Raw genomic sequence first — 13,859 nt, 5'->3', positions numbered from 1 at the left:
CCGTGGCCTGGTTGATGTTCGGCGCGGTTTTCATACAACGGAGGTGGATTACACCTTTTATTCTCCTATGCACAACTCCTATCAGAGATTAGACTACTTTTTCCTACATAAACATAACTTTAGATACTGCACAAACACAGACATAGGCTCCCGAGTGCACTCAGATCATGCACCGGTTTTTATGTCCCTGCAGTTAGCAAAAATACAAAGCAGATCTCCAAGGTGGAGGATTAACGACTCGGTATTGGGGCGAGGGGATGTAAAGGAGAATATTACAGGAAAATTGGAGGAATATTTTAAACTTTATGCCATACCGGACACTTCTCAGGTAGTTTGGGATGCCCATAAAGCCTTTGTGAGAGGACATCTGATTAGCATTTGTTCTCATATCAAAAAGGAAAGGGACAGAGCAGTCGAGAGTCTTCTGGCTCAGATTCAGAAAAAATTCATAAACAGGGTATGTTCACACGATGAGAGGCATTTACGTGTGAAAAGACAGACTGTTAACAGTTGCCTCGTTTCACACGTATATGCTCCTCCTCGCATTTTGCGAGCCGTCTGAGACGCTCGTAAATCTTGAGCTGTGCTTCATTGAGTTCAATGAACAGCTCAAATTACGTGGCAAAGAAGTGCCCTGCACTTCTTTGCCGAGGCAGTCCATTTACGAGTCGTCGTTTGACAGCTGTCAAACGACGACGCGTAAATTACAGGTCGTCTGCACAATACGTCGGCAAACCCATTCAAATGAATGGGCAGATGTTTGCCGACGTATTGTAGCCCTATGTTCAGGCGTAAAACGAGGCATAATACGCCTCGTTTACGCCTGAAAATAGGTCGTGTGAACCCAGCCTTAGTAGATTATATACGACCATAGGTCTACATCCAGTTCGACATGGCTTGTGTTCCACTATACACTATCATAGCACTTGAACCAAATGTAATATTAAGTGGATGCTGTGGTTTTCTTAATTTTTAATAGATTTAAAAAAATAAATAAAACAAACACCAACACAAGACATTGTAACAAAGTCAGGACTTTATATTTTTTCCAATTATTTTACTTCCATTTGTATGGTGATCAGAATACAGATATGAAAATAAAAAAAATTACACTATAGAACTGCAGTGAGAAATATATTGCACCTCCTGAAAACAGTGAAACAAGGTTAAGACTAGAAACAGCAGCTTTCAACAAGGCTTGAAAATGGTACTGATGTATAGATTAGTTGCAGATTTCAATGTGTTGCTGCTTTAAATTAGGCCAGGTTCACATAGTGCAGATTTTTTTTAAGCATAATTTTTAGGCAAAAGAATTCATGAATTAAAAACAGGGGGGGGGGGGGGGGGGAGAACAAGTGTCTTCATTGTACTTTCCCTCCCTTCAGGATCCACTCTTGGCTGGGCTGTAGTGCAGTTTGATGCATGTTTTTATAGCAGACCTGCCTTGCGTGAACTTGGCCTTAAAGTTCGGAATGTTATTCTGTAATCCAGACTTCGCTCAGTGAGCTAGTTAATTCTGGTAGGTGGAAACGGGTGCAGTGTATGAAGGTGCAGTCACATGTGGCGTATTTGCCTTGTATTCCCTTCGTGTAAAAATACTCTGCGAAAAACTGTACAACTTCCAATGGGAAAAATATGTCAACTCAGATTTATTAATTTCTTGCATTGTAAAATATTTTTCCCATAGGCTCACATAGCCCAACTTGGTGCTGTGAATTACATACACCTCTTGAAACATCAGCATCATAAGGGACCTTTTCTTAAAACCTGCACATTTCATCTTAATACTAGAATAGAACTGCAAGTCAATATAGTCAGTTATTGTGAATGAAGAAAGCCCAGTGATTTGTATAGCTAGATCGGATACAGAAAAGTTGATTTTATGCTATAAAATAGATTTGTACACATTTCATATTCAGTCACATATACACATTTATGAATTACATCAATATAATTTACATTTAAGCTAATTTTATAAATTACTTTTCACAATGATATAAAAAAGGCACCAGGACTCCATTTAATAAAAAAAAAATTAATGGATTAATTTTTTTGGTGTATTGTAACACTTTTCTGTGCAAAACACCTAGGCCGTTAATGGTTTCTTGTTAAAGCAGACTCAAGAGTGACCAACACTCCACGTTGATCCCAAGACCATATTATATTCTGGGATTACGGCACACTTTTACAATTATGGACACAGTAAAGTTATAGTATGCTGGTTGCTTAGGCTGTATTCACACTAGCAGTATTACCAGTCAGCATGAAGAGAACATATTTCCAGCCAAAACCGGGATCAGATCCCATCAGGGGAAAGCAGGAACCCCTTTCCTCTGATGGGTTTTCCTCATATGCATGATTAATGCAGATATGTGAATGTAACCTTATGTTATGACAAACATTACCCTGAGATGGTTGTGGTATAATAATGGCTTGAGAGGTTCAATGCAACACTTTAGTAGATGAGCAGAGCTGGGACACAAAAATGGATTCAAATAAAATCAGCTTTTTCCTGGACTTCTATAAACCGTGTAACTTTGAATGAAAAATAATGTGAGAGAAGCGCAGATTATCCTGCTAAAAAGCAGGTAAGTGCTTAGTAAACATAACACAAGACTGAAAAACACAAAGCTTTGATAAGATGTTCTGACTTGGGCATCAATAAACGGGATTACCACATGCCACAATTTTCTCAAGGCGTTTATAAATGGAATGACGTTCTAAATTGAGTAAAGAAACAGAACTTTTCATATTTTAAGTACAAAGCGAATCGGAGTAGTGTGTCCAGCTTTAGTACATACTGCACCACACTGGTACTTGGGTGTGATTACTAGCCCTGTATATTAAAGCTGATAGAATTGAAGCCATTAAAAAAAAAAAAAAAAAAAAAAAAAAAAAAAAAAGAATCCCTAGTGAGTGACCCCATGATCACACGGCACTAACTGAAGAGCTGTGTCTTAATAAGCGGAAGAAACCACAGATTGCTGTGCATTCCATTCATATCAATGGAAGTTAATGCACTGGAAACTGCTCATTTTCTGCATGACATCAGCTGCAAAAGCATGACATACCAGGCTTGTTAGGGGAGCACCTTGGTTATGTGTTTAAATATACTTTTAGAAAAAGAACACCGGTTTATGAAAATTGTGAACTCCACAGATGCCAAGACCCTTGCCGACATTGGTTCTTTGGGCAAAATATGTGGATCAGAAAATAAAACGTGGATCTCTGTTGTGGCTGTGAGTACCTGCAGGCGGTCAGCATGTTAGTATAATTCTAATTGACGTTTCAATCCCCATATGATTTGCTGTGGAATGTCCGGAGAGCCTATGCCACTGTTCAATTTCAGTCTCTCATTCATTGGGCATTGCGGAGATGGTTTGGACTGCCCCTTGTTTTGTGTGGATATTTCCCCACAGTTTTTAAGCAATATCTGGTACCCACTTAGTTAAACTATCCCTTAAAAACAGGTGTTCAAAAGCATCCATTAGAGTGGGTATTGTGATTTATTACGTTTGAGGTGAATCATAATCTGAATCTTCAAGAAGATTTGCATCATCAGAACATTTATCTGCTCGAGTTATTTTGTCTGTGTCTTGCAAGAGGTTTTCCGGTTTCTAAAAAAATGAAAACAAAAGTACACAAATTAGAACATTCTAAATATAAAATTCTGCACCGCAACATCTCAAAATCTGTTTAATTTGACGATTAAAGAAGCCGTCCGGGTTTTTTTTTTTTTTTTTGAAGGGGGGCCCTGCTTACACTCACTAGTGATTTTAAAAGGCATGCTGAACAGACATCAGCCCTACTGTGGCTCCCTCTGCCCCACCGCTGATTCCCCCAGTTGTGACGTCTCCCTGGCCTTCACAGCAGAGGAAGCAGCACCCTGTGGAGTGCCTACGCTGTAGCATGAAGGGGCTGCTTTCCTAAACTCCCAGGCTGCACTATGGCTGTGATGCAGGGAGGAGCTGAGGGGCACCGTGGCCATGTGGAGCAGCACTTGGATGAATCACAGCAAGATTCCACTGTAAGCAGTCTGACAAAAAGGTTATAGGCTACGTAAAGTTTTTTTTTTTTTAAATAAAAAAGTGTGTGTGTGGTGTGTGGGTGTGGGTGTGGGTGTGTGTGTGTGTGTGTGTGTGTAACTTTGTAAATACATTTTAATTAAACATTTTTTTTTTTGCTTTTTAAAAAAAAGATACAGCTGCTCTGTATGCTCTATACAGAGCAGCTGTATCTAGCACGATTCAGTGAATCAGTCAGTCCCATGGGCCTGGCTAGTTCAGTGACAGCAGGTGGATCCACCTGTAAACTATAACGATCACATCTAAGTTAGATGTGATAGTTTACAGGTGGATCCTGCATGTCAGACACACAGGACCCGCTGACACTGAACCAGTCAGGGGGACTGACTGATTCACTGAAATCACACAAGATACAGCTGCTCTGTATATAGAATACAGAGCAGCCGTACCCTTTTAAAAAGTAAAAAGAATTTAATAAAATTGACAAAGTTTATTACCATAGACACCAACACATTTTTATTTAAAAAAACATATTTTCAAGCGTTTATATAGCGTTTAACCCCTTAATACCGAAGTTATTTGAAACCTTAATGACTGAGCAATTTTTACGTTTTTCCATCGTTGCATTCAAGGAGCTATAACTATTTAATTTTTCCATCGACAGCTGTATAAGGACTTCTTTTGCGGGACAAGTATTTTTTTAATAGCACCATTTTGGGGTACTTATAATTTATGGATTGACTTTTTGCTTTTTTGGTGGGGTAGAGTAAAAAAAACCGGAAACTTCACCATTCTTTTTTGCATCTTAAACTTAAGCCGTTTATTACGTTATTTATACCACACAGTAATTTTATTCAGCGGGTTGTTACGATTGCGGCGATACCATATTTATATTGATTTTTTTATGTTTTACTATTATTACACAGTAAACACTTTTTTCAAAATTTGTTTTTGTGTATCCATATTTGAAGAGTCGTAACTTTATTTTCCTGCCGATGCAGCTGTCTGAGGGCTTCTTTTTTGCGGGACGACTTGTTTTTATTGGTAGAATTTTGGAGTACATGCGACTTTTTGATCACTTTTTATCAAATCTTTTTGAAGGCAGGATGAACAGAAGATGGCAATTCACCGTGCGGTTTTAATAATGTAATTGTTTTATTGCCAGTCAGTGCAAAACTGACTAGCATCCGATAAGCCATGCTTTTGTTAGGCCCCCGGCTGCCATAGAAACCATTGACACCCCACGATTGCATTGCGGGATGCCAGTGGGGTGGGAGGGAGCCCCCTCCCTCCAAAACCACTTTGATTCGGTGCTCGTTATTGAGCGCAGCATCTGAGGGGTTAAATATGATCGGAGACCACTGCTAGTTGTCTCCGGTCGTTGCCCTGAAGCCTGAGGCTGTTCGCAACAGCCCGGGCTTCAGGAGATCCCCGCCCGATGTGGGAAAAGTTCCTCTGAAGTGCCGCCGTGAAAAGGCGGCGCTTCAGAACTACCCCGAACGGCCGCTGTAAAAAGCTCAGTTTGACAGGCGCAAACAAGCGCCGATCAACGATGTCTCGTTAATCAGCGCTTACTGCACCGGCCGCTTATCGGCCGGTGTAAAAGTGCCTTAACAGTCACAGATCAACCCATTCCCATCGCTAATATGCCTATTTATGTCGGGAAAGGGTTTTTAAAAATGGTGCCTGCTCAGAAGCAGCACAGGCGCCATAGCCCAGCACATAGCACAGCAGGGACCCAGCGGCAATGCTTGCTATCAGAAAGACTTCTGATCGAAAGCATTTAACCCTCAGATGCCGGCGACAGATGTGACCACCGGCACCTGAGGAGTTTTTACTGCCCCTTTCACTTTGGGGCCGGTCACCGGCTCCCACACGGCGAGATCACAGGAGCCTCTGTATTCCTAAAGGCAGCTGGGAGCCTCGGTATTCCTAAAGGGAGCTGGGAACTCTCCCAGACCTGCTATAGGAAGATTGCTATGGACACCTACCTGTGGCAGGTCTCAATAGCAATGCAATATCACAACATTGCAGTCTATGGCAAAATTAGTGCAGTCTATGGCATAAGCGAATTAATGATAGCAGGTTCAAGCCCCCTAGGTGGGCAAAAAAAAAAAAAGTTTCCACGTAGAAAAATACACCTTACACAGCTCTGTACACAGAAATAAAATAAAAATTACCCCCTTAACTTTTTTTAGAAGGTACTAAAACATAACAAAAACTATATAAATTTGGTATCACCGTGATTGTACTGACCCACAGAATGTAATGTGTCATTTTCACCGTACAGTGAACACTGTAAAAATGAAATCCATAAGAAAATGGTGGACCGGCAGTTTTTTTCCAATTCCACCCTATTCTGGTTTTTTTTCCAGCTTCCTAGTACATCACACAACATTAAATAGTACCATCAGAAAGCCCATATAGGAGTCAACAGAAAAATAAAGTTTTGACTTTTTGAAAGCAGGGAGGAAAAAACAAAAAACATAAAACGAAGAACCGTCTGGTCCTGAAACAGAACACAATATTTCAGCCCTACTAGATTTTGATGCTAGATTTTTCATTTTGTAGCCATAGTATAAAGAAACCTTTTATCACAAAGTTATCCTTGGTAATATGAACACATTAGCCACTGCCAATTCTAGAGCTACTCTACCTTGTGAAATTCTGTAAATTACATTTTCCTAATATTTCTTTGGAAAAATCTAGACTGCAATTACGTAAACCTAAATAACTGTCTCCATGCGTTTTGGGCAAAGCATAACATTAGAAAACAGGAGTATGATGATGGGGTATGAAGTGTAGTACATTAAACACTGTGAAAACATCACAACTTAGATCATGGAACATGAACAAATGTGACAAAATAATTAACTTAATAAATGGTTTTAACAGGGTTAGTATAATTAATTTCAAGCAAACATAACATTAACTTATATCCAACATTTTTTCTCTACTCCCGGGACTTGTCGAAGATTATTATAATTTTTTTTTTTTTTTTTAAGAAGCCAGTCCAGTTATCAGCTGATCACCACTGATTTGGTTTTGAAACCCCTGGGGATTAGCAGTTACGCGTCCAGCCATACAAGGGAATATGTAGTATTACATGGCAGCAATTCAAATAAAGTGCCTTCACGTAGTACATGGATGAGCCATCTTCTGCTCTCAATGCTCAATACAAGTACAGTTAAAACTATGATTAGATAGTATTTGTAACGGTTTTATTTTAAATGTAGGATCATTTGGCTTATTTTAAAACATGCCTATCTAGGCCATTATCGCCTTTTATAAGTAAATACTTAAGCATGGTGAATTGTAATATTTTAAGGGGATATACATTTGAAGCTGACATTTTCCTGCAAACTACCAACTTATTTTTAAAGGAAAAGCAAACAGAAAAACAAAAAAACCCAAACACCCTCCTCCCCTCATGTCGAAGGTTTGGACCGCACTTTATTTACTAGATTTGTAAAGGTTTTGTGGCCAGTCAAAAATCATTTTTTTTTTTTTTTTAACAATCTAAATTTAGGGTGGTTTTACACGGTCCGACGTGGGCCACGTAAACAAGCTCCAGTCAATGAGACAGCTCGTCCCCATACATTTCTATAATGTCAGCAGCACGTCTCCCCGTTTACAGGAAGATATGTTGCATACAACAATAATATTTTCGGCATTTAAAACTATGATCGTTCATCCGTTGATCGTTGCCCTGTTCTATACATGTACGTTTGCCGATAATTGGCCTGTGTAAAAAGGGCCCTTAGAGCATTATATTGGAAATATTGAAGCATGCATATAAAATGTATTTCCTTAAGGCCCATTTACACAAGCAGATATGGTTCGGTCGATGTAAGTGTCCGAACAGAGATTACAGACACATTAAAATCATAAAATCGGATAAATACTTGTTCTAAATTCCTCGTTTAGTCGCTCAAATCGAATGTCACTCATGCCTCTTAAAGCATTTAATCTCATGTCAAATATTGATCAATGTTTTCATATCCCAATGCCATAACGAGAAAGGATTTTTTTTTTCACAAACTATTTTTCTAATGATCAACAAGGATTTTAATTGCTTAATTTACATTAAGCGATTATTACGCTCACTCATTGGTGTTTGTATCTGATGATTATCGGCTCGTGGGCCTTTAGATTCAGTTCCTATTGGAAATGATTATCAGTGTGAAGAATTGAATTGCAACAATATTGTGCTTAACAGTGGATACAGAATAAGAAAGATTAGATAAGCGTACATCCATGCGCAAAAAGTCAGTACTTGCTAGTTGTGAGGCATGCAGTATACTAAATCTAGATTAGCGTTAATTAGTGCCCTTTGTGGCCATCATGAATGTACCACATATTATATGTAATGTGTTTTAGAATACCGTTGTTATTTTCCTAAGATGCGTAAAGAAAAAATAAAGACAAACCTTCACACATTATTTTGTACGCACCTATAATTTGGCTTCCAGTAGCACAGTTCCATTAGAAGCAGTCAACTTTTCTTTTTGGGCTTTAGTGATATCATAATTTTCATCAAGCTTTTTATTACTACGCCAAAATAAGCAGAATTTTTCCTAAAAAATAATACGGCTAGTTTGTAATATAGAATGGAGAAAGTTACAATGTGGAACCCCCAAAACGCCTTTGTGCAGAGGGTAAATGGATTATTAAAGTAAACAAATCCATAACATTAAGATTGGCAATTCAAATTGGATTATGATAGGATAGAATACTCATACGATTTCTGCTCATCTGAACATGTAAGTAATTTTAGGGGGGTAGGAAATTATTTAAAAAAAAAAAAAAAGGTCAGTCATAATTCCAGTAAGTAATCCGTTTGTGTGAAAGTATTGTGTCATTTGCTTCAAAAGTAAAATCTCATGAAAAAAAAAAAAAAAAGTCCTAGTGATGAAACCAGGGAAAATTGGGAAATGGGGAAAGTATATTAAATTACCTATTTGGTTTAAAAAGAAAAATTACAAAAATGATTTCCATCACTTCTGCAGGCAAAATCAAGTAGATTTTTAAAATCTATACATCACAATAAGCATATTTAATCTTCACTCAGAAGAGAAGAAGAAGTTAGTACATTTAGTATTGTGGCAGAGAAAAATCAATATCGAAAACATTCATGATGCTGTGGAGCAGAAGCCATTATACATTATAAAGGAGGTCAGAGACCTCTTTATACAGGCTCCAGAGTAACACGGTATATCAAACAAAAACACATTAATGTGGCAAAACAACACACAGATGCAAACGAATGAAACAGAATTCAGACAATGTGGTATGACAATGGAAGGTATGACTTCATTCAAGACTACTGGGATTTTTGTTAGTTTCTCCTTTATGTTCTGTGGGTCCCTCTTCTAACTTGACAGGGGTTGTTCCATCAGAATAACCTGTCTATATGTGCCTTTATGGAATATGGACATCAGAGGGATCTACCACTACGAGCCAGAATCGAGATGCTAGTGACTAGCACCAACTTTCACTTTAGTTGTCCATGTATTACAAAACTAAACTCCCTCTGTGGCTGCTGCTGAAGGGGAAAATGATTAGTGCAATGTGAACCTACAAAAAGGTCTGCCAGAGAAACTCCGAGCCCTGGCCGTAGCCTGCTAAAGGATTGTCAAGAAAGCAGATCTTCAATTTTAAGCATACAATATACTGGTAGCTACTTACCTGGTTTGCAAACGGAAGAACTACAGCAACCAGTATAAAACAGAGACCCAAGGCAATGAGGATGTATTGAAGGTAGTCGAGTACAATAGGGAGTACGATGAGGGTGTTATAATAGGTACGATACACTGGACCATCTAAATATCCACTCTGTAGGATGCAAAGCAAATGATATAAGCTAGAAGATTCTCCCTCTGACCTTAATACATCTCCAAAGCTGTAAAAATATTTTTTTGCAACTACAATAAAAATCTACTCATGGCCACTTAACAGGATTACTCAGAATGAGAATTAAGATGGTGTCAAGATGCTAAAAATTGTACGTAGCTAGAGCACTAGTCAGACATGAACATTTCTTAAATGAAAAAAAAAAAATTACAAATTTAAAATAAAGTCTAAAGGTCAGTGGCTAAACAAAAAAAAAGTTCCTGTAGGGCTACAGAAGGACGATATTAGGCCACATATAGCATAAAAAGAACACCATAACATGGTGTCACCCCAAGCTTGTGGTCCCATTCAAGATACTTTAAGTCATAGGATAAAACCTACCTCTGCAAACCACAGGATCGGTAAGATTACAGGCTTAATCTTCCCAGTTATCCTACAAAAAGCATATTAGAACATGATTGCATACGTTGGTAAAAAAAAAAATTATACATTGCAGCTTGTGTTGACTGAATAAATCAATTGCTCTTCTACTTTGGAGTGCTGTGGGATTTCTTCTACATTTATCTATAATCCTTGGATCAGGATTACCTGCCTGCACCCGCTACCATTTTGGAATTATACTTTGAGTGCTGCTTATTTCGGTTTGTGTGTATGTGTGTGTGTATATGTATGTATGTATGTATGTATGTATGTATGTATGTATGTATGTATGTATGTATGTATGTATGTGTGTGTGTGTGTGTGTGTGTGTATGTATGTGTGTATGTGTGTGTGTATGTGTGTATGTATGTGTACGTGTGTACGTGTGTACGTATGTAGGTATGTAGGTATGTTCACATCCTGTGTTTTCAGGTGTATTTCCAGGAGTAAACGCCTCGAAATACTCGAAAAGAAAAACCAGTAGCTAAACGCCTACAAAAATCTACCCATCAAAATCAATGGGAAAACTGCTTTTCGTTCAGACGGGGCTTTTTTTACTCTGCCGTTTAAAAAAAAAATCGAAAGTAAAAAATGCAGTGTAAAAAGGAGCATGTCACTTCTTGAGCCATTTTTGGAGCAGTTTTTCTTTGTGTCAATGGGAAAAGAATGCCAAAAATATCTAGAAAATAAAAAAAATTCCTTAAAAAAAAGTTTTCAGCTTCAAAAACGGCTGAAAATCAGAGGCCATTTTCTCTGAAACCGGTTCCGTAATTTCCAGTCGTTTTTGATCTTGCGTATGAACATGCCCTAATAGATACAGATTAGATGTAGCATGTGGGAAATTAGCTAAAGTTTAGTCTTATTTCATATGAGGCAGCATTGCTCCCCTTTCAGCATGCGATCACTTATTAAATCATGTTATAGTGTACCTAACTTTAAGATGAGAGGTTGTGTGTGTACATGAGGAATGACAGTTTCTGGCCTATGACTAGATTTAAAATTTTTTCCCCCCTCTATAGACTCCCTCTCTCGAATGCTCAGTTGTCTGAGCTAGAGTCCAACTGCTCTCATGTCTTCTATACACTGCACATAGAGATCAGGGAGCAGGAACATACATACATACTGTACATACACTGCAGCAGCATGGAGGACACTATATAGCAGTAATGAGCAGTGCAGCTGAGAATCCAGCACTATGGTAAGAGTAAGCTTCTGGTAAGAATAACTCACCCGTGTCTCAAGTACTGCGCTCTTCTCCCCTCTCTATAGGCAGTGTGTGTCTCCCTTCCCCTGCTGCCCCCTCTCCATAGACTTGTATTGGCAAGCAGTTAACAAACCCCCTCCACATCCTGCAGTCTGTCTCCTCTGCTCTGTAACTAGAAATGGATTTTGTTTAGAGGTGGACAGCAAATTACAGGAAGGGAGACACCTAGTGGCCAAAACCTCACACAGATTTTGCATGGAAAAAGTAACTAAATTTGAAAAGTAATTAAAACGACAAAGTTTATTTATATCAGGTATACTATTAGATTAGCATTAGTGGTTGGAAAGGTTAGTGTCTATTTACGTAGTTATTTAATATTAAAAAAAAACATATATATGTAACTTACACATGTGGCAAGTATGAGTCCAAGTATATTCATACGCCCCCTGGTAATTGACACTTTCTTCCCCATTACTGTGTATAGGGAGAAAAGTTTCAATCAGCGTCTGGTGGGGGAGAGCATAACTATATCTCTATACTTGGACACGCTGGCTGCACGTCACCAGTATAAGTTCTCCTAAGCTATTTAACATTAAATAAGTGCTAGCACCCTGGAATCAGCATCTCACCTCTTTATGCTGCCCTCAGACAAGGCACAATAAATATCTGACTGATCCGCTTTAATCAGTAGCTCTTATCCCAATGATAAGCTGTCCTCAACTGAGAATAGCATCCAGGGCATCCACTAATTATCCTACGACAATGCACCAATGGGCAATCTGTAATAATACATTTTGGCAACTGGTTAGGATATCTATCAATCCTATCTGCAGTTTATAGTCTAGTCATGGAGACACAAAAGGTCTATATGGGAGCAGTCTACAAAAATAAACTCTTTGCCTAGTCTGATCCAGAATACACATCTGGCCATATGGGGTTGTCCCAACCCTCCAAACAGAGGTCGGGCATATCGGCCGATCCTTCTTTTCCCCAAATATTTGTCCCCTAGGGAGATAATCCACTGCCAGGTGTCTGGCAGTAGCATATTCCCCTTCTGAGTATTGAAAACACATGCACGCTCAGCCAAACAGCATGCATTTGTAAGGGGGGGGGGGTCGGGAGGTATAGCAGTGGGCCGACTTCTATTTGTGTATATGCAGGTTAAGGCTGTGTTCAATGTTGCAGCTCTTACATGCCACTACTGCCCCATGTGAATGTGTCCGTAAGAGCGTAGACTCAAGACTCCGATGACATTTTTTTTAAGGCCTAATATGGCACATGGATTGGGGTTAACCTGACGAGACAAACCTTCTAAACGCCAAGATATTAACTCTATGGGCAGCGAATACTTACGAAATACCACTGACCCCCATCGTCAATAAGCTGAGCTGCATCTTGATGGAACAATTCATGGGGATCCCTGTGAGCTGAAGGATCAAAAAAAAAAAAAAAAATTTAAAAAATCCATTAACATAAAAAGTTACACTATAGGGTTCCAGCTTGGGTGGCCCAAGCAACAGTTTTTTTCAAAAGATTAAAAAAAAAAAAAAAACAGTACATAGAAAGAAACCAAGTAGGCCTGCCAAAACCTTAACGCCACAATAGAAAAAGTCTAGTTGATCCTCAAAATAAATTTGCAGTGCAGATTAACGCCATCCTTGCAAAGCCACCCAATAAAAATGTACATTGAAATTATTGGAAGGTTTATTTACCAGTTCCCACACCAGGACCTACAAGTACCTGCTTTTGTGCCTGCAGAAGTTAAAAGTTAATCTGGTCAACTAGCAGAGCAAGCTTGGATTTCAACCATGTACCTAGGCGATCAAATGAGTATCAACTTTGATGCTGAGGAGGAAACCCCGGCGATATGATGGACTCTGGTTTGCGACAGCCTAATTCCTTACATTAGCCTAGATATCCAATATATTTTGGCCAATGTTGTGGCATGGATATATAACAGAATATACTCACACATACACTATATTGTCAAAAAAGTACAAACTTTTTGGGACACCTAATGGTGTTTAATTTAGTCCATTACCACAGGTATATAAATTCAAGCACCTAGCCACGCAATCGCCTTTACAAATATTTGTGAAAGAATAGGTTGTTCTAAAGAGCTCACTGAATTCCAGAGTGGTATTGTAATAGGATGTCACTTACAACAAGTCCGTTGCTAGTGGAATATCGAGGAAAGAAATTTCACGAACCGAGTAGTTTTATCGCAAAGTGGAAAGTTTAGGAACCAGATCAACTCAGCCACGAAGCAGCAGACCACGTAAAGTTTCAAAACGAAGGTTGCCGAGTGCTGAGGTGCAAAGTGCCTAAGTCACCAATGCTCTGCTGACTTAACTGCA

The 13,859-nt window shown here is 38.9% G+C and overlaps 1 protein-coding gene across 2 annotated transcripts in view; it reads right to left on the bottom strand.

Moving 5' to 3' along the window:
• Positions 1-1,018: 1,018 nt before the first annotated feature.
• Positions 1,019-13,859, bottom strand: part of SCARB1 (scavenger receptor class B member 1) — a 128,049-nt gene continuing 115,208 nt past the window's right edge. The window contains exons 9-13 of one of the 2 annotated variants that reach the window (XM_075833562.1): positions 12,856-12,929; positions 10,260-10,311; positions 9,714-9,860; positions 8,480-8,602; positions 3,488-3,617 (exon numbers count right to left, since the gene is read on the bottom strand). In XM_075833562.1, coding sequence (XP_075689677.1) covers positions 8,480-8,602; positions 9,714-9,860; positions 10,260-10,311; positions 12,856-12,929 — 396 coding nt within the window. In that variant the 3' untranslated portion in view covers positions 3,488-3,617. Of the gene's footprint in view, positions 3,618-8,479; positions 8,603-9,713; positions 9,861-10,259; positions 10,312-12,855; positions 12,930-13,859 lie in introns of both variants that reach the window. The other variant, XM_075833571.1, reaches the window with a different exon arrangement.

The sequence above is a fragment of the Rhinoderma darwinii genome, chromosome 1, assembly GCF_050947455.1.
Source record: "Rhinoderma darwinii isolate aRhiDar2 chromosome 1, aRhiDar2.hap1, whole genome shotgun sequence".
NCBI classification, from domain to species: Eukaryota; Metazoa; Chordata; class Amphibia; order Anura; family Rhinodermatidae; genus Rhinoderma; species Rhinoderma darwinii.
This window is presented reverse-complemented; position numbering and strand designations above follow the sequence as displayed.